Source organism: Alternaria dauci, chromosome 7 (genome assembly GCF_042100115.1).
Source record: "Alternaria dauci strain A2016 chromosome 7, whole genome shotgun sequence".
NCBI classification, from domain to species: domain Eukaryota; kingdom Fungi; phylum Ascomycota; class Dothideomycetes; order Pleosporales; family Pleosporaceae; genus Alternaria; species Alternaria dauci.
In genome coordinates, this window is record NC_091278.1 from 173,067 (window position 1) to 193,426 (window position 20,360).

The 20,360-nt window shown below is 51.8% G+C and overlaps 5 protein-coding genes across 5 annotated transcripts; 4 read left to right on the top strand and 1 right to left on the bottom strand.

The window, feature by feature from the left end:
* Positions 1 to 2,708: 2,708 nt before the first annotated feature.
* Positions 2,709 to 3,926, top strand: ACET3X_007247 (uncharacterized protein; the record flags this gene model as incomplete). Its single annotated transcript, XM_069453631.1, has 2 exons — positions 2,709 to 3,524; positions 3,579 to 3,926. 2 exons carry the CDS (start codon positions 2,709 to 2,711, stop codon positions 3,924 to 3,926), a joined length of 1,164 nt encoding a protein of 387 aa, XP_069304410.1.
* A 4,983-nt stretch (positions 3,927 to 8,909) lies between these two features.
* Positions 8,910 to 11,643, bottom strand: ACET3X_007248 (uncharacterized protein; the record flags this gene model as incomplete). The annotated part of the gene is made up of 3 exons (XM_069453641.1): positions 8,910 to 9,189; positions 9,278 to 10,264; positions 10,682 to 11,643. The coding sequence occupies 3 exons, from the start codon at positions 11,641 to 11,643 to the stop codon at positions 8,910 to 8,912; spliced, it is 2,229 nt and encodes a 742-aa protein (XP_069304411.1).
* A 273-nt stretch (positions 11,644 to 11,916) lies between these two features.
* Positions 11,917 to 13,574, top strand: ACET3X_007249 (uncharacterized protein; the record flags this gene model as incomplete). The annotated part of the gene is made up of 3 exons (XM_069453652.1): positions 11,917 to 12,084; positions 12,144 to 13,292; positions 13,341 to 13,574. The coding sequence occupies 3 exons, from the start codon at positions 11,917 to 11,919 to the stop codon at positions 13,572 to 13,574; spliced, it is 1,551 nt and encodes a 516-aa protein (XP_069304412.1).
* Positions 13,575 to 14,313: 739 nt separating this feature from the next.
* ACET3X_007250 (uncharacterized protein) lies at positions 14,314 to 15,073 on the top strand (the record flags this gene model as incomplete). The annotated part of the gene is made up of 3 exons (XM_069453663.1): positions 14,314 to 14,511; positions 14,589 to 14,838; positions 14,907 to 15,073. The coding sequence occupies 3 exons, from the start codon at positions 14,314 to 14,316 to the stop codon at positions 15,071 to 15,073; spliced, it is 615 nt and encodes a 204-aa protein (XP_069304413.1).
* Positions 15,074 to 17,211: 2,138 nt separating this feature from the next.
* ACET3X_007251 (uncharacterized protein) lies at positions 17,212 to 18,198 on the top strand (the record flags this gene model as incomplete). Its single annotated transcript, XM_069453675.1, has 1 exon — positions 17,212 to 18,198. One exon carries the CDS (start codon positions 17,212 to 17,214, stop codon positions 18,196 to 18,198), a length of 987 nt encoding a protein of 328 aa, XP_069304414.1.
* Between the last annotated feature and the right edge of the window lie 2,162 nt (positions 18,199 to 20,360).

Here is a 20,360-nt window from a genome sequence, read left to right on the forward strand (position 1 = left end):
CCCGTAGTGTTTGGCGGAATAACTGCTGTTACAGTGACGGAATGCGCGACTTTGCTAGACGAGGGTTCGTCGGTTCGCACTTGCTCCTCAGCTACAGTCGATATGGCCACATCCGCAGGCTGAGTAGGTTGAGCCCACTGCGCCTTGCCGCCGGCAGTGTAGAAATATGTTGAATCATTCTCATCTCTAGCGCGGTACCAGCCTAGTGGAAGGACGGTGTATGACGCCGGCGGGATCGAGAATCGTGGTTCGCGGAAGAAGTGTGATCTTAATGTCCGTGATGATGATGGAGAACATGGATGCATGACACCGGCAGTGAGAGTGACTGCGCCGCCCCTTCGAAGGCCAGTCGCGTCTGACGATGACGATGCGCTATCGTCAGTGGCACGTGCCGTATGTCCGATTGAGCAAACTCTTTCCTGTCGCGGGCGCAATGCAACACGAGCGGCGAGCTCCCCAGAACGTCTCAGAGACATGAGCGCTACTTCTGGTGACGAGGAACGATCGCGATCGTGTGGCGATGGTGGTGGTGATGGGGAAGGTTTGTTTGTGTTGATTTCTACAAGAGGAAAGAGCTGGTTAGTATCGGAAATTGCGAGTGCGATGATATTCACTCACCTGGTGGCTGTTCAGACGGTAAGATGTGCCGTTCCTTTTTCTGATTCTCGCCAGTGATGCCACAACTATCTTTGCGCGAGATCGCGTATTCCTGTGATAGCGGCGAGTTCTGGTAAGTTCGCTGAGGTAGAAATAGCTTGCGGCCTCCGAAGGCTGACGGTCGTGATTCATTGTTTCCCATGCTGAAGCTACTGAGAAGCATTCAAGTATCGCATTGGCTGATTTCTATCGTGACGACAGTAAGCCTATAGAGACCGAAAAGAAGAGATGATTGTTTGGCAGCTTACATGCTTTTCAGTTTACTTTCTAGACGTGATTCTGAAGCGCGTAACAGATGTTTGTTTGCGTTGGTGGTGCACTGACCTTCATGCAACGAGCCGACGCAGCTGCAGTATCGTCGTTTCCATCGACGCCACACCGTCAGTCTATCCGCGTCACTTCAGTAAGGCGCTCTGCTCTTGATGGTAAGAGTCAGAAATTAATGCTCTTACGTGAACACTCGGCACGTGGTTTGCTTCTATGAAGTGTGTATCGAGTGTTATGCCGGAGGCGATGAGTAGTCCAGTCGGACTGCGTTGCGCCACGTTGTTTTGCCATGTCCACGACGACAAATCTGAATGATTCGGCGGCACGAAAATTGTTGTTGTAGCTCTGCTTGGAACCAAATCATGTTGCGCACTTTGTAATGGACGCGAAAGTGACAGTTGTGGCATCTTTTCTGAATGAATCAGGGGAGTCACGTGGTATGTAAAGCATCAGCAAAGCCGCACCAGAAGGAGGTGTAGAAGTATTAAACAGCCACATGAACACGCGAATTACGAGAAGAGTGAACTGTATTAATGTAAACGTACACCGTGAGAGTCGTCGCAGCTTTTGAGGCTCGACATCCTTCATCACACGCGAGCATCTTGCAATTCCGCACTCGTGATAGTCAAATTCTGGTACGTTACACAAAGCTAAGAGCATTCGATAATCATCATATTGTCGGCCTGGAGGCACAGCATATGCGTGTGTTACGACTGACGACAGGGGTACATGAAAGAGCGACCAGGCATCTGTAAAATGCCAATGATGGCTAGCAGGTGATGTATGCATCTAGAGATTAGCATACGCCCTTTTCCTCTAGTAGATTTTTAGTATCATCAGAAAAGCTCAGATTATCGGTGTTGATGCTTGACGCCTTCACTCCTGTCACGGACGCTGTGGGGCGGCTCGTCCGCTGATTGGCTACTTTCTACCCTCACCTTCCACCTTCTTTATTGAGCCCCAACGCTAGCTGTGCCAAGCCTCACCCAACATAAACCTCTCAACGTCATCAGACTCTCACATTCTCTTCTCCTCTCCGCCTACTTTCCAATGCGACAGCCAAAACACCCACCAGACGTGGCTCGTACAGGGCCGATGACGACTGTTATTCGTCGCTCGCTTCTCTTTGACATTTCCCACTCACTACACTTACCTCACCTTCACTCTCTATGCAATGCATCACGTGCGGAACCATTTCGACGGCAATGACACAGCTCTGTCAGCCAGGCCCTCGCGATTTCAGAAGTCTTTGTTTTTGAGACACAACCACCCGCGAATTCTGCTATCTTGCATAAGAAGGCTAGCACGTGGCGCCGAGTAAAGGTCACAACGAGTGGAGCATACCTATTATCAAGGAAATGCCCACTATTTCTATGAGTTTGTCCAAGTCGACTCAGAAGTGCCGCCATGACCGTCCCCAATTTTACTAGTTCATTTGTGAACGCACATGAGGATGAATTCGAGTTCAGAAACGTCTTTCCCTCATCGAATGGTCATCAGTGAGTTTCTTGGCCATCTCAGTGAGGAATTTGCAATTGCGTTCTGCCTTCTGCTATGAGATTATGCGGGATTCTAGTTGGAGACGATCCCCATTCATCGCTCACTGTTCCGTGCCTGAGATACCACCATCCTCATCACCGACCTATCTGCGGCAGCGTTACTCTACGCACCCTTCCACTAGAAGCCTGTCTCTTTACTCTCCACATCAACCTCTGATCCTGAGGATAGGTTTGTCGTCGTATACCACAACAATCTCCGACCAACCATTACCGTCAAACGTCAGCATGCCTCCCTTCCCCAAACCCTCCACCGAAGACGGGCGTTCAGTCACCTGGCTCCTCCAATCTTTCACCATCGGTAATGAGCAGAAGATTGCCAGTCCAACGAACATCTTCTTGGACCGCGCAAACGCCGAGTTCGGGTTCATCCAATACAACGCATCCAGCATCGCGTCCATACTCCGCTTTCCCGACACAGATGAACCCATGTACTTCCGAGCCAAAGGTGCGTGCGCATCAGCTTGGAGGGACAAGTGCAAGAAAGTCTGCATCCTCTTCCAGCATCTTCAGCTTGACTTGGAGTTTGCTTCGCCAGATCGCGCTCGTGGGTTCTTGAACATGTTGGAGGATATCGCGACGGCAGCAGGCAACCACTCCTTCTACAGCTATGAAGTTCCGCAAAAGATCGCATTCATGAAGGCCGACTTCGACATGGAACAGCATGGCTTCACCAGTCGGGCTCCACAGCCATGGCTCGCGGTTCCGACAGAGTCGTCCGAGTGGCCTCGCCTCCGCAAGACGGGCGAATGGTCAGACTTCACAATTTTCGCAGGAGGCAGTCAGTTCCTGGTCCATCGTGTCAAAGTTTGCAAAGAGTCGAACTACTTCAGAGCGCTGTGCAGCGGTGGCTTTTCAGAAACCGCACAGCAGTCCGTCAACTTGCCTGAATCAGCACAAATCGTGTCCACTCTGCTCGACGAGATGTACGGTGTGTACAACCCCACTACAGGCTCGCTCTTCACGAACTTTGTACCTCGCAAGGAGATCGAGAAAGAGCATATGATGAACCAACTTCTGCATCTCTTCATCGCCGCGGATAAGGTACGCCGTGCCATTCTCTGTCTTTCTCAGCCACGATACTGACTGATTTGGTAGTACAACCTCGAAGCCATCAAACGCCGGGCTGCAGAAGCCATCATCGACCGGCTTCCTTTCGTTGCTGACGCACTCATGATTGTCGACCTCGCTTCCTGTATCCACCACGAGCAATGCCCGGAGAACGATCGCGGTCTGCGTAAAGCCATCATCGAGTGTATTCGGACGAGGATGCCTGCTATACTGGAAGACGAGAGTGCGTGGAAGGATTTTTCAGAGAACAAGAACGTACTGAGGGCCTTTCATATGCATATGTGCGAAATGGACGAGAGTGGCGGTAATGCGGTCGCGGCTGGGGTTGGTACGATGACGCCGCCTGCTACGCCGAACATGATAGCGAGGCGGTGAGGATGGATGCGGTCTATGAGGCTTTGCATGTGGTAGGGATACACTAGTAGGAGAGGATCGAGGTAAGTTGATATGAGGATGAACGCTATATCAGGGCTGAGAGAAGTCTTCTTCTGGTCCAGCTTTGTGTATGGTCTGTCGCGTTATGTTGATGACGCTTCGACATGGGCCTGTGGCTTGAGCAGGACGTATGAGTAGAACTATACTGCAGAACCCGATATTTTGAGTTGAAGCAACCGTCTCGTGCGCAGTCATCTATCGCACAGTGAGCATCGCGTCGCTGTAGCTAAGGTCCGTGCCTAGAGTATATTCAAAGCTTTACAGCAACTAAGAGTCTTGGAAGCTTTGACTTCATTCTAGTGCGGAGTGAACTTGGTCGTTGTAGTAAAAGACTCGGGCGGGAGCACTGTAAGGCCTCGACCGATCTCAGCCAAAAAGAGACATAGAGCGCTCGGGGGTGCTAACGCATCTTGTTCTGCCGTGAGTTGTGATATTTACGTGAACAGCGGGTTATCTAACAACAAAAAAAGGAATGCAGGAGCCTCCGCACGGGAGACGTAAAGTAAGCGTACATGTTGTTAACTTGTTCGAGTGAGCTACAAGCTCACAGACGATGCGCTAGTCTCCCTCCGCCTGCGACTATTGGTCGACACTCTGCTAGTTTAACTTCATACTTGTACACCGTATATTCTGTAAGGCGGGTCCAGAAGCTGTATCAAACTTTAATCAACAGGTCTTCTTCTCTGGGAACTTGGCGGAGCGGTGTAGGCAAAGCATCGTCCGGAGCACTAAACGTGAGGACTCAGTATATAACACCAGCTGAAAGCCACCATCTTCGTCTACCAAGCGAATCCACCATCACTTTGGCACATCGAATCAGTACAACCGCCGCTTCACAAGAACCAACACATCTACTTTCTCCCGACCAAGATGTATAGCCCCCCCAAGTTCCTCAAATATCCTTCACTTACTCCCACAGACCCATCTCACAATGCGCTTCCTCTCCCTCGCGATCCTCATCTCCGGCGCCACTGCTTGCGCCCCGGCACCCCGGTGCTCCGCTCCCAACGGTCCCGACATTGCCGTCCAATCCAACGGCGTAAATGACCCCGAACACAGCCAATACAGAGTTACTGTAGCGTTCAAGGATGGAAAATATGGAGGCAATACTTGGGCCGGAATTGTCAATCATCTCCGCTGCAATATCATTGTTAAAATTTATTCACCGGCAGCGAATGATGCGTTGCAGTGCTGGGTAGTGAAGCCCGGGGAGCAGTGTAACCTCGACGTCTCGATTTCTGGACTCTGGTACCGTTCGTCTTGTTCGTCCTAAGGGTCTTCACACTAGTTGCTTGACGACGATCGTTGGTAGAGAAGAGGAAGGGGTTACGGGGACTATGGCGAATATGGCGAATATGACTAGGCCGTAATGTAATGGCCATGGAGCTATAATGAAATAGATTCGAAAAGCTCCCAAGCACAATACGTTCTATTCGAGAAACTGTGATTTTCTGCTTGTGTTGCGCTGACATTTTGATTTGTTGTTGTTCGGATTGTGATAGCTCTTGCCTCTTGGAGATTTCGCGTTATACACGTCCGCCTGTTCCGTCTGCTGGCGTCAATGGTGTCTTGAGATCTGGCAATTTCCTCGTTTCTCCCCTGCAGGCGAAAGGCTACAAAACTGCATTCAGCCTCGCATCATATCGCGATATGAGAAGCTCCTGGTCCACGGTACTATCAGCCTGACTGCTGATGGTTAGGTGGCAACGTGCCTCAGGCAAAGGCATACATGCTGCGCGTGTGTGTATGTGGAGGCTGAGCAACGGAGAATGATTTGCTTTTACCCCAGCCCCGCTCTCAAGCCCAAAAAGGATTAGTGCTTACCCCATGCAGCCTCGTACAACATCGGAAGGCTAGGCTTCCAGCTCCTTCAGCCCTCCACTCTAGAATGTGATCATGCACGCATCTGATCCTTTAAGCGATCTGCAGGCGTTTCTGATGCCTACTTGGCGCTGAGATCTTTTCAGGATGTGTTTCCTCTATCTTTCTGGGTTGCCCCGCGCTTCGTCTCCGCTCCGCCTTCCCATGCTTATACTCCCTCTACCAACATTTGATGCGTCACTGCAGATAGTCAGAACAAGATGCCGATTCAGCTCCTTGACTTCAGCGTTGGATGTGTGCTTGCTACAATTCTCTTCTTTCTTAGTGTCAAATTCGCGCCATCCTTCACGCGGGCTACGGATTACTCTAACTCCAGATCCTCGGCTCAGCAGTCACCTTCTACATTCTCGCCTTTCGATCCATACGAAAATTCTAGCTCTTTTACACATGCACCTCTGAAAGACCCGCGTCATTTCAGAATCCTGCATCTAAAAGGCTCCTCGCGTTGGAAGTCAGGAAATTGGAAGGACCAGATACTAAGTGGTACCCTGGTGGAGACCGCTCTCGATGATGTTCCGCGGTATCTCGCGTTATCCTATGTTTGGGGCGATCCCTCACCTAATGATGTCATTTTCATCGACAAACGACCGTTGAAGATAACGCGATCATGCGGAGTTGGACTACGACGAATGCTCAAAGGTGAGTCTGAGATAAAGATCTGGGTAGATGCGATCTGTATAAACCAAGCTGGTATGCACATCATGATCTTCGAATTCATTGCACTGATGGACATTTTAAGGCGACACACAGGCAGTCCAGGAAAGAAGCACACAAGTCGCTTTCATGGACGAGATTTATAGTAAAGCCGTACAGGTGAATGTGCACCTGGGCGAGGGAGACGAGAAGACTGATGAAGCGATGAAAGCAGCGAAAAGACTAGCAACTGCTTCTATGGCTGCATTGCAAGCAAAGAGAATTGGATTAGGAAAAGGCATAACGAAGAGAATATATGATGAGATCGCTGAGCAAGTCCTTCGTAAGCTATCCACCCCTGATCTGCTCAGAGGAACGGTGAATCGCATGAGCACTTCTTTTGAAAAAGCACTAGCGGTCTTTCGTGGCTCTTTACAGCAAAGTTACTGACATCGTCTAGAAAAGTCTCTAGATTTTCCACAGGGCAAACTCCAGCCTATATTCCGGTCACCCTGGTTCCGCAGAATTTGGGTCTTCCAAGAGGTTGTGTTAGCACAGAAAGTGGTCTTTTATTGCGGCAAATATTCGATAGCTTTTGGAGACCTAGCTCGTGCAGCAGATTTTGCATGTGTTCCATACTCGAAGCTAGACTTGCGAGCACACTGGTGGAGTCTTTATCTCGAGAATTATAGTTATTGCATCCATTGTCTCCGGCTACAAGAACAGGGAAAAGACACGCCGCTTGGCCATGATGACCTCTTAGCCATTTTCACCATGTTGGATACCACGAGACCGGAAGACAAGATCTATGGGATGTATGGATATGCAAAAAGGATGAAACTGGACTGGCCGATACCCGACTACACTAAATCTGTCGCTCAAATATATACCGAGTTTACAGTCGCTTCTTTCCGGCAGTCAAACAGCCTTTGGGTCATACTTATGGCCATAGGTCCAGCGAGCGTAGAATTCGGGTTGCCGTCTTGGGTGCCAGACTCCTCAGTGTCTGCAACCTATGAATCATCGAGACCGCCAAGGATAGTCATGACGCTTGTCGAGAACAAGCAATGTTCGGGGGCGACTCGATGCGACTGGACTTTGATGCCAGACGGAAGACGACTCGGAGTAAAGGGAAGAAGATTCGATTACATTGCCACTGCTAGCGAACCTTGGAAACTTAACACTGCCACTGCAGTACGCGGAGGTAAACAGTGCGACTCAGTCAAGACCATTTACGGTTTTCTAGACTGTATTAGCTCCTGGTTCGAAGTCGCTCTGCAACGGCGTATAATCCACAATAGCGACACGACTGTTGCAAACCGAGATGCAGCTGTCGCTGATCTTGCCTATCTCTTCACAAGATGGAAACTTTCAGCCACTATGCCTCCTGATGGATTCATGGAATATCTGGCCATGTTCACAAGTAGTGCCAACAAAAACGATGTGAATTCCTGCTCGTGTTTCATCGCTTCCAAAAACAAACAAGGCGTATTCGGGTTGACACCACCAATGCAGCAGTTTTTCGACTACATCTCCCAATTAGCGTGGAAGTTGGTCTTTCAGACAGCAGGAATCTCATGCCTGGGCATTAGTAATTATCATGCCAAGGCTGGAGATCTGTTGGTGGTGTTCTATGGCATGTCTTTACCATGTCTTATAAGGCCTTGCGCAGGCGGCTTTACCTACGTTGGTGCAGCTTATGTGGATGAGGTTACGAATGGCGAGTTTTGGAAAGCAGGATCAAGCGAGGATGACGAGTGGTTTACCTTGATATAGATCTCATTTTGGCCCTATACGAAGTCTTCATGTCATTTTGGAGGGACTACAATTGCATTGACGTCCACTTAAGCACTGTCTATCTCGGCGTGATCTACAAGAAGCTTTAGACATGACCATGTTGAACAACATGTAGAGAACCCCAGCGAATCAACACCAAAGCCATACAACTGACGGTTCCCCAAAGCACAACCTGATAATCACTGCTATATAAGACCCCTACGTGGATACAAGTTGGCGGAGAGCTTGTCCCAATCGTGTTTTTATCCGTAGGGTGCAGCTTGCGCTGCACAAATACTCTAGTGGCCGTTCAACTCAAATTCACAAGACCCCTACTAGTAAATCTCAACAATCTTAACGAACAGGTTCTCATAACCAAGAGAACAAGCAAGCAGGACGATGCCTCACTAGGGACTCAAAGGCGACTAGACACACTTGTGCAACATGCATATATATCTTGTTTGCAACGGGCACAATACGATTCAACAATGCCAAATCTATGGTTGGAAGCTATGATTCCAGATCCCAAACGCTAGATACCTATCCCATGATACATCCCGCTCCCATGAACTCCAAAAAACCCCATATATCATACACCAACACCAGCACACCGCACCAAACACTCCACCCCGCTCACCACGTCGTCTCCACGCTCGGATACTCCTCCTTACTAATCTTCAAATCATCAAAGACCGAATCATCACCATGCAAATGCTGCACCCTCAACTCATCCTCATGCTCCAACTTCTCAATCTCTTCTTTCGGCGTCTCCTTATCATGCTTCTGATCCTTGCTCGTCGGCTCCACACCACTCTCCATCTTCTCGCCAATCAGCAAAATCTGACAGTACTCGTAATCGAGATACTTTGGTTTCGCCTCGACCCACGCCAGACCACGAAATTCCTCGATGAACCTATCCTCGCAGCGTCAGTCAGTCAGTCATCAAGGCTCAAGGGGGAAGGAAGGAGAAACACATGGCGATAACAAGACTTCCGACTTACTCTTCAGGAAACCCAGGTTTCTGATCCAACTGCGCCGACGCCGGCCCCTTCCTCTCCGGATTCTTCACACTCACAATCCAACTGCCCTGGTCCCTAATCCCAAGATCATCCTGCACCTCGCCCATCTCCCTCGGAATCGTAACTGAATAAACCAAATGACATGTCCGATCTTCGGTCCGCGTAAGCGCATACACACCCTCCGCGACGGGCGCAACAGGTTCCGTCCTCCGCTTCCCTTGCGTCTTGGTCTCGTACTCGTTTGCGCCAAAGAACGTTTTTTTGAGTTGTTTGATGGAAGTATTTGCCTTCTCCACAAACGCCATGAAGCGGTCATTGTGGGATTTAGGAAACACCTTTTTCGGCAGCGCAAAGAGACGGATGTTGTTGGCGTCATCGGCGAGTGCACCGTCGCCTAGTTTCGCACCAGAGGGCATAGGTCGGAGGACAAAGAAGGTGCGTTGCAGGTCGCCGACGCTTTCTGAGTCTTCGATGCCGACGCGGTTGCGGGTGAAGAAGTAGATGATGCCTTTTTCGAGGATGTTGGAGGGCATTTGTTTGGCGCGCTGGGGGGAGGCTTGTATTGCGCCTTGGGTATCTGCGGCAGGCTCCTTGGATGCGGAGTCGTCTTGCTCTGGGCTGTTTTCTTGTGTAGTCTCGTCGGCCTTGGCAGCTTCAGTGTCTTCGTCCGTGTTCTGTTTCATCGTCAAAGGCTTCTCATCGTCACCAGTGACCAACGCCTTGTCGTCGCTCGCATCAACAAGGTCTTGGGCAGCCGCCGCTTCAGCCTGTTCTTCCGACTGCTCTTCTTGCTTCGTGTCCTCTGCGTCGTCGGAAGCGTCTTTTGTGTCGCTGTCTGACAACTTGCTTGCGTCGAGCGTCTCTTCAATCGTCGCCTGCTTCTTCGACGCCTTGCGATCGCGCTTCGGGGACGGCTCGACGTCTGGCTTGCGCTTGGTGCCGGCTGCGACGTTGTTGCCTTTTGCAGGACTGGAGGGGTTGTCAGAAGAGCGTGTTCCTGCCATTGTCGCTGGGTAGAAAATTGATGTAGACTGATGTGAATTGAGATGATGTGGTAAGAAAGGGCGCGAGAGATGAGTAGAGTAACACGGAGGCTGCTGTTTGCGGGCTGGAAGTTTGTCCAGGCGCGTCGCGTGAATGGTGACGTCAATGGCAGCGATTAGTTCATCGACGCGTCAGGAAGGCACGTGCAGCTTGAGCCATGATGCCGAAGCCACAATCGATAGTGTCAAACGGACTGGGAGCGCGTGGAATTGCGATGCGCACCCGTGTGCGTGATCACGCCATCTCGACTTTATATACAACCCTTTCTGACCTGCATCGGCATTCGCTTACTACCCAGTTGAGCTATACTGAGCCACTAGGAACTAGAATTGCTTCTCTTACTCGCGCCCTTTGAAAAAAGCTCCAATGCCTTCTGCGATGCCCTCTGGACTCGGCTTGTCTGCGCACACATCAGGCGTAAAGCCAAACTGCTGCCTTAGGTAATCGCGCGTAGTCGGACCGATGGTAGCTATCAGAATGTCCCTCTGGTCAGCAGCCGCATACTCAGCCTTGGCCTTTCCAGTCTCCGCGTCCAGAAGCCCCAGGCTCTCGAGCATCGCTTGGCAGCCGCTGGGAGAGAAGACAACGACCCATTGTCGTGTCGAGCCCTGTTGGGCGTTTCGCCGCCAGATGGTGGAGAAGTCGTGCTTGAACGACTGCATCTCGCCAGTCTCGTATATAACCACTTCATCTATTTTCGCTCTCTGCTTTGGATCCAGCTCTTCCGACTGCAGAGTCTTTGGTATTATATCCCGCCTCTTGTCGCCGACCATGAAGAGTATAGGCGGGTTCACGACATCCGGATGCAGCGCGTTGTAGTGCCTCAAGATGAAGGCCGCCAGGGCCTCGCCGTTGCCCGTCTCGTCACCCAAGATTGGGCACTTGAGGCCGAGTGATCGCAGCCCGCGGGCTGTAGCTGGACCTACCACGTACAGCGGCAGGCTCTGCGGAAGCAGGTCGTCGACATCGAGGGACCCGTCTCTGCGGATTTCCTCGACAACCTCGCTAAAGGCTTCGACTGCGCGCTGCGAGGTGAATATCAGCGCGCCGTAGGTGGCGAGGCCCTGCTGCGACGTTGGCACGAAGCCGCGGTTGAGGACATGTTGGCGCACATGATGCAGGGCCTCTCGCTTGAAGCGGTGCTCCAAGACGGGCACCAAGACGGGTGCATAGCGGCCGTTGTCGAGGGTGAGGAACAGCTCCTCGTACGCATCCTTGGGGACTGACTTTGTCTTGAGCAGCAGAATGGGAATCTTGGTGTTACCCCGCGACTGCTCCGCCATTGTGTGGTCTGGAGTTTGCATGTTCGCGGCCCAAGTGGCAGCTGCAGTCGATGGATGGAGACTGCGGGCGGCTTAGTGCCGCCCGCTAAAGGTCGGGAAAAGTTGCCAGGATGTTCGCCCGTGGTTCACTCGACATTCTCGAATTTGATAGTTGTCCTCCCACCGACCGCCCTCCGCCCGCCCACATTCACTTTTCGGCGGTCTACAAAGGTCTCGCAGATCTTTCCCCTCCCCTTCCCCCCACCGCTGCAAATCCCCAGTCAAGGCCTCAACCCAATTGACTGCACAGCAACCATGGCCGACGCTGCAACACCGCCCGCCGCCCCGGCCACGCCCGCCAACGGCTCTGCTGCCCCCAAGGAAAAGCAGCAGATTGTCAAGCCCGACAAGCCCGACGAGGACAAGTACAAGGAGGAGCTCGCCAAGCTGGAGAAGGAGCACGCCGCCGCCCAGGAGAAGCTGGTGAGTGCGGGTGCGGGTGCGGGTGCAATGCGCCATGGAAAATTACTGACGACCCCCAGAACGCGTGCAAGGCCAAGCTCGACCTCGCCAAGCCCAACAACAAGGACTCGCCCAACGCGAAGCGCCAGCAGGAGCTCAAGACGGAGCTCAATGCCATCCGCCAGTCGCAGCAGGGCAACAAGTCGGGCCGCAACGCCATCTTCGAGAAGATCAAGAAGCTCGACGAGCAGCTTAAGCAGCAGCTCAACGAGCTCAAGACGGCCAAGGCCAAGTCCAACTACAAGTCGGCCGAGGATGTCGACCAGGAGATTGCCCGCCTGCAGAAGCAGGTCGACACGGGCATGATGAAGCTCGTCGACGAGAAGAAGGCCCTGGCCGAGATCAGCGCGCTCAACAAGGCCAAGAAGAACTTCTCGGGCTTCGACAGCCAGCAGAAGAAGATTGACGACATCAAGGCCCAGATCGCCGAGCAGAAGAAGCTGCTCGACGACCCCGAGAACAAGGCCCTCAGCGACAAGTACACCAAGCTGCAGACGGAGCTCGACGGCCTCAAGGCCGAGCAGGACGAGGCCTTCAAGAACCTGCGGTCGCTGCGCGAGGAGACGGACAAGGCGCGCGCGGTGCAGCAGGAAAAGTACCAGGCCCGCAAGGAGCTCAAGGACAACTACTTCCAGCAGCTGCGCGCATTCAAGGACTACGAGTTCCAGGCCCGCAAGATCCGCAACGAGAAGCGCCGTCTGGAGCAGCTGCAGTACGTGGCCAGCAAGCGCAAGGAGACGGCCGCCAAGCGTCTCGACGAGGCCAGCGCGCCTGCGTACGGCGACGAGATTATCGCCTGCGAGGGCCTGATCCGCCACTTCGACCCCTCTGCGCTCCCGCCCAAGGAGACGACCGCCGCCAGCAAGTTTGCCGCCTCGGCCCAGCGCACCGTCGACGACTCGGGCCTCAAGGGCACCCGCATATCGAAAAAGGACACCGAGGAGGAGAGCTACTTTGCCGGCACCGGTGGAAAGAAGGGCAAGAAGGGCAAGAAGGGCGGCGCGGCTGCTGCTCCTGGCAAGTTCAACCTCAACATTGGCATCATCGAGGAGCTGGCCAAGGTCGGCGTCGACCCCCCGTCCAACCAGGAGGAAGTCCCTGCCACCGTTGAGAAGCTCCAGGCTAAGCTCAAGCACTGGAAAGAGGACCAGGACCGCCAGACCAAGGAGGTAAGTCACCATGTATCCGCCTGCTAGGGCTCTGCTGACTGTCTATAGAACATCGCCAAGGCGCAAAAGGAGATTGACCGTCTCGAGGCCGAGGAGGCCGAGGAAGACGCTGCAAACGGCAGCACAGACGCCGCCCGCAAGCCCGCGCAGAAGAACCAAGCCGTCAACGGCAGCGCTTCTGCCGAGGCCGAGCACAACCAGGAAAAGGACGCCGCGGCCGACGCTGCCGATGAGCTCAAGAAGGCGTCGATTGAGGACAAGGAGACTGCTGCCGACGCATAGAGGGCGCGCGTTGTCACGACTTGTCGCTAGAGGTCTTGGCCTCTCGGAACTTTGGGTCATATATCCGGGACATTTGCATTTGCTTATTCTGGAATCTAGCCCACATCTTCATTTCTGGCTTGGAATCGGTGTATTCTCTGCTATTGTTCACGGGATACCAGCATGGCATTGGACGGGGTCACGGAGTGGGGTATGACGGATGTTTTCTCTGTTAGATGCGCAAGCAGATGTAGAGGGATATCACCATCTTATTCTTAACGTTGTTGTTATGCCCAGGCTGTTGTCCAGCATAGTGTGTACCACTCCGCCATGAGAACTTGGTTCTTAGCTTGGACAAGCATGACATGACGCAAGACCCTGAGCTACCTGCTAGACCACCCGTAAAACGAGCGCCGGGTGACACCAAATGAGGCTACCCCACATGGTGGGGTGGATGAATGTGGTTCCAATGCGCGCAGCGCTACGCATGACATCATCAGGGCAAACTCCATATTAGTACAAAGTCGCGCCATATCCTCCTGTTCTCTCTCACACAAACTGCCTACTACCAAACCACTCATAACAAGGTATGCTCCAGCCTCGTCTCCTTTCTCATTGCATCGCAAGGACAGCGCAGAGACGTCTGCCTCGGACATTGTGCTGCGTACCGTCGCTGACGCCATCTACGCAGCTACTACCTCGACACCACCACCACTACACCAATACCCCTCAACGCACATTCTCCACAACAACGTCCAACATGTCTGGCTTCAGCAACGCAGACACGGGCTCCAAGACCGCGGACCCCTACACGCAAAAGAACCTCGAGGAGCCCTCTCTCAAGGAGAAATGCGAGGACCTGCTCAACTTTGTCGACAAGACCAAGTTCTGTCTGCTAACCACACAGGTCGCTGACAGCGATCTGCTTGCCTCCCGTGCCATGGCGCTCGCCGCAAAGGTATATCCCCTTTCACCCACTCATTCACCTATCCATCCACCCACTGCAACAGGTCGCTAATACATGTATGAATACAGGAGGGCCACGGCTTCGACCTCTTGTTCCACACCAACACCGAGTCTGGTAAGACGGACGATCTCAAGGAGCACAAGTCGGTTAACATTGGCTTCATCAACAACTCGGGCGAGTGGGCGTCGATCTCGGGACACGCGTCCATCGAGACGGATCGCGAGGTTGTGAGGAAACACTATTCGCCAGCGCTCAAGGCTTGGATTGGGGATCTGGGGGATGGAAAGCATGATGGTGGACCAGAGGATCCGCGGATCGGTAAGTGGAATACTCTACAGGAACTGTGTGTGGGGATGCGTGGACTGACTGACCGTGTTTTTTTGTAGGTATCATTCGTGTCAAGGCGAGCACGGCGCAGTATGCTGTGTCCAAGCGAACACAGATTGGTGGTCTCGTCGAGCTGGCAAAGGGTATTGCGACGGGCGAGGCGCCGAGCGTGAATAAGTTGAGGCATCTTGATGAGGCGGAGATTCAGCAGTACAGGTCGCAGTAAATGGCAAGCTCTTGGGAGATTTGTTTCAATTCACAATCACCATGGTCGCTAATGCTGCGAGAAGAGCGGCAAGATAGCTTGATGACGATTGATGGAACAGTAAAGAATCATAATAATTACTAGATTTGGCTGTGATGATACTTGGATCTGCTGTCGACATTGCAGAGTGAAGCTGTCTGTGGCAGGGGAGTGCGTTGGAGCTGTGATCTACATGACGTCACCACGGCGCGACATTCCGAGGTCGCGTCTCACACCTGCATCCGCGACATCCTTCACCCGACACAGCTCTTTCCTCTGAATAAGCCTCCCACCACACCCCTCAATCCCATCACCGCCTCTCCGAAAATGGAAGACCCAGGTACGTCCCCTCCATCCACGCGACTGACGCGTCCAATGCGCTTCTTTCCATAGCAGTCCCACCACTCCTCCATTCATCCAACTATCCAACTAACATCCCCTCCCAGTCCAAGAAATCCCCACCGTCATCCACCTCCTCACACAATCCCCACCGTCGCTGCAACGCGCCACCATTGAAAAATATTTTACCCCCGACGCCGCCTTTTCGCACCCATTTTGCCGCACGTGGAGCCGTCCGAATTCGAGATGGCTGGTGCAGCGCACGTATCGGTGGTACAAGATTATGAGTCCGAGGATTGATTTGACGGTGCAGAGTGTTGGTATGTATTGGCCTCTCCGTGTGGCGGTTTGAAGTTGGGGGTGTATGTGTGACTAATGAGGAGGAATAGCGTTTGACGAAAAGAATCTAATTCTTTATGTTACGATATTTCAAATCTTTCGGATCTGGGCGGTGCCATTTTATTACGCGCCCGTGAGACTTACGACGGTTTTGTATTTGCGCCGCTCGGGTGCGCCGCCGTCGTACGCGGATATCGCGTCCTCTCCCTCTCCATCTACCTCCACCTCCGCGGAAACGAAACCTAAACCAAACCACTCCCTCCTCGCGGACCTGACCTCGCAAAAGCCAAATCCACCGTCCACTACCGCCACATCTTCAAAACCTCTCTATTATATCGCCAAACAAGACGATCTATATCAAGTCGACCAATGGATTCGATTCATTGCGCCGGGCGCGTGGATGTTGATATGGTTGTGGCAGGTGTGGGCGACTGTGTTTTGTGTGGCGGGCACGGTGCTGTTGTGGCCTGTGACGTGGGTGGAAGAGAATTGGGGGTGGGGGAGTGTTGGGGTAGAGAAAGGAGGGAAGATGCGAGTAGAAGGGGAGAAGACGGGGGGTATGGGGAAAGAGGTTAATGGGGATGGGCTATCAAAGGAAGAAGTGGTGAGCAGGAGTGGGGCGCGGGGGAGGGTTGTTGGGTGAGTGGAGGGGTGTGGTAGTGGGTCATGGGGTGGGGATGTGCTTGTGGTAGCTATATGTAATATGGGCGATGTGTATAGGAATTGGACTTGATGCTGATTCTCACGCCCTCGGCCGATTGCCTGATATGCTGCTGTGAGTTCTGGAATGTATGAAAAGCGAGAAGTCAGGATAGGAAATAATGGGCATCTGCGTTGTGACTTCTTGGCCACGACGTTACGTGTGAGAGAATGAGAATGTTAATGTCGTTTGGTCTACTTTGTACGTGTGTTCATGCGATATTGCAAAGGGCTAGGATTTGGTTTGAGTTGGATGGATTATGAAGACATGTTTGCTATGGCCTAACATACCCCAGGCCCTAGCAATGCCAAAGGCGGCATGTTTGTTCTCTATAGTACCTAGGTCGTATGAAACCTAGTAGTACGCTATCAAATGGGTGTAGTACAACCAGTGATGGGTATAGGTTAGGTTGATGTCTTACAGATTCTGCCTAACCCTTACTTAGCTACATCTAGGATGTACCTGTAAGTCGGCGATGAATTCACCGAACTTCCATACCCATTGCAGAACCCGCAATTACTGAGCTAGACCGAATCAAGTCTAGGCGCTGACATGCTTCTACAAATCTACCAATGCACACGCAGTGTGCGCCAACGTGTGAATCATGTACCTCATTTGACTTACCCTGCATATGCTGTTGGCTAGCGGCACGGTTTGTGTAAGCAATACACAGGGCACCGTGCTCCCCAATATGCCCCTCCTTCCCTCATCTTCCACTCCTCTTTCTTGTGCGAAACTCACCATGGAGAATATCCACGACAAGCTTCGCAAGTGCCAGCCTATTGTCGAAGACCTACTTAAGATAAGCGGCTCCCCCGGATTCGCCATTGGTGCGTACCAGCATGGCAAGATTGTTCATGAAGACTACTACGGCCTACGCGACGTCGAAAAAAAGCTTCCAGTCAACAGAGACACGATTTTCCATGTCGCTTCGTTGACCAAAGCTATAACTGCTGCAGGTGTTGGCATTCTGGTTGACCGTGGCGATCTAGATTGGAGCACACCAGTGGAAGATATCCTGCCTTTCTTCAAGGACAACACTGCCGAGAAATCGAAACTGACGGTATCAGATTTCCTGAGCCATAGGACAGGAATCACGTGGGGAGACGCTCTCTACCTGCAGTCGAACAACAACCTCATGCTGTCGAAAAGCGAAAGCATGAGAACATTTCAGTACCTACCGACAGTAGCAGCTCCACGTAGTCGACTTCTCTACAACAACCACGCATACAATATTCCAGGGTTGGTCATCGAAGAATTGGCTAAACAGCCTTACGGTGAATTCCTTCAGGATAACATCTTCGGCCCTTTGAATATGGCTCGCACCTTCACCAGGAATCCAGACGATCCCAACGTGGCGGTACCATACAAAATATTGAGCAATGGAACTTCTTTCCAGATCCTATTCTCCGAAGCATCGTCTGACACAATCATGTTATCTGCTGTCTCTGTGCGCACGACCATGGCTGACATACTGCACCTGTATGGAGCTATGCTCGAAAAGCTCAGCGCCTTGATTCCCCGTGAAAGACCACACAATGCAAGAGATGCGGATGTCCCAAGCAGATGTCATGGCGTCGTCATGGCGTCTGGCCCTGATTCCACAGACAGCGGCCCTGGCACTACCAATCCAATCAAACAAGTCAACCAACTATTCCGTCCACACATCGCGAAGAATGCCGACACGTTGTACGAACAAATGGTTGCTCTTGGATGGATGCGGACGTAGCTTCCCGGAAGGCTTGATTTCGGGTGGAACTCATCAAATGTATTGGCAATGCCACTCTTCGGGCAAGGGTACCCTGAGAAATTAGCACTCTGGCACGGCGGGAATATGCCTGGTACCACGGTGGCTGCGATACTATTACCAGAAACTCAGACCGCAGTCGTTGTCATGCAGAACTCGCTGGGCCTATGTGACGCTGCTGATCTGACTGCTCAACTGCTCTTGGACTGCCTCTTCCTTGAGGAACCACAGTACGACTACGTATCTTTGGCTGAAGAAGCGACAAAGAACGGTTTGGCGAGGATGGAAAAGGTTGCAGAACAGCTGGAGGATGAGCGAGAACATGGGACTAATCACAGGCCTTTTGATGAGTATACTAGTGTCTACGAAAATGCAATCAAGACCTAGATCATCCAAGTTGGACTCGATAGTTTCGGAGGTCAATTCTTGAGATTCCAAGGGCGTTTGGACGAGGAGTACGCACTGCGACACTACCACTATGACGTGTTTGCGTGGAATCTGTCTTACGATGAAACCGTCAAAAGAGCACAATACTGCAGGCCGTATACCTTTTACCGATTTCATTTCGAGGCGCAGGATGATCTTATCTCCTTCTTGAGGTGGTATCATGATCCCAATATTGCGAAGGGAGAGGTTTTCGTAAGACGCAGAGATCATGTGTAAAACCAACCATTAGATTACATGACGCGACTTCTGTTATCTACAGTCGAACAACAGCATCATGTTATGGCAAGCGACAGCTCTAACTCATTCCAGTACGCATCCTCGGCGTCAGCACTATTTGGTAGTGTTTCTACAAATATCAATTGTTCTACAGAAAAATAGGAAACCTTTGCATCTATAGTGCCTAGCGGTTTAGTTGGGGTCGTAATACAGCCTCGTAAGTCTTATCTTGATCAGACCATCTCCAGCCTCCAATAGCATGCAACGCGCAAGCAAATCGGAAGTGTTGCACGAGGCGCCACCACCCACAGCCTACTTCACAAGCAATATCTAGTCTGCTGCGCATTCATTTTTGGATCATTCAGAGTCCTCTACCTACACATGGTAAGGCAGATTGCTATTTTTACCTTCTGTCCATCTGCACTTGGAAGTAAGTGGTTACCTCCTGGTCCATATGAGCAGATCTCCACTCAGAGCATAGGGAGATTGAACACACAATGAGGGCGCATGAACATCTCGATCGCTAGGATAAATGATTGGAGCAATGATCTGGCGTGCAAGGAAAAGTCTGGGTCGTCGCTCAGCTGATGCATGTCGACGCATGCGTGCTAGCAATAGGATGTGGCTTACCAGCTGAGCCTTGTTGGTGGGGTACAATAGTTCAGCGGAGACGTACGAAAGAAGCGCATACATCTTATAACACCTACATTCATTTGCAGTAATCTTGCTGAAAGCTGTCACCCACCGATAGTCATTTTCTCCTTTGCGCAACTCGAACAGCCGGCTTACAGGCCGATGACCACCCTCTATGAACAACTCGACACGATATGATTTCACCGAGCTCAACCAGTTGGACTACGAGGATTACAATTGCAGTAGCGTTATAAACATTTGGAATTACTTCCAATACAAAAACACAGGGGAGGCTAGATATAATATCGGATATGATAACGAGGAGGGCGTCTATCATTCCATTATGCAGGGTTTCGAGGCTGTCCAAAACGGTTCCCTGGAAGCTCCAACGATGGACGAAGACTTTTGGAACTGGGCTGTCAACCGTGGAAGTCTTCAATATGATGTCTTGAATATGGGCTGGAATAATTGCTCCGAAAAGATGTGCGAAGCTCTCGGCTGGGAGGGTAGTCCTGACATTGCTGGAGTCGGTGTAAGTATCATCCTCGTGATACTCACTTCAAGACCACCATGTGCTAATCGACTTAGATGCTGGCTACGTACATAATACAGGCTGTTCTGATCACGGTCTACATTGCCGGAATACTCACGACCGACCTCAACCAACGATCGAATCGACCAGGGATGTGGCCACCGCTCTCACGCATCCTATGCGCAGTACTCGACACAACTCGCGAATTTCTTTCGACATCAGCAATATTCTCGCTTGCCTTGTTGGTCGCATCCGTGTGTTCGGTTACCCAAGAGGAGGCGTTCGAAAGTTCAACAACATGGATACTTTTGCTGGT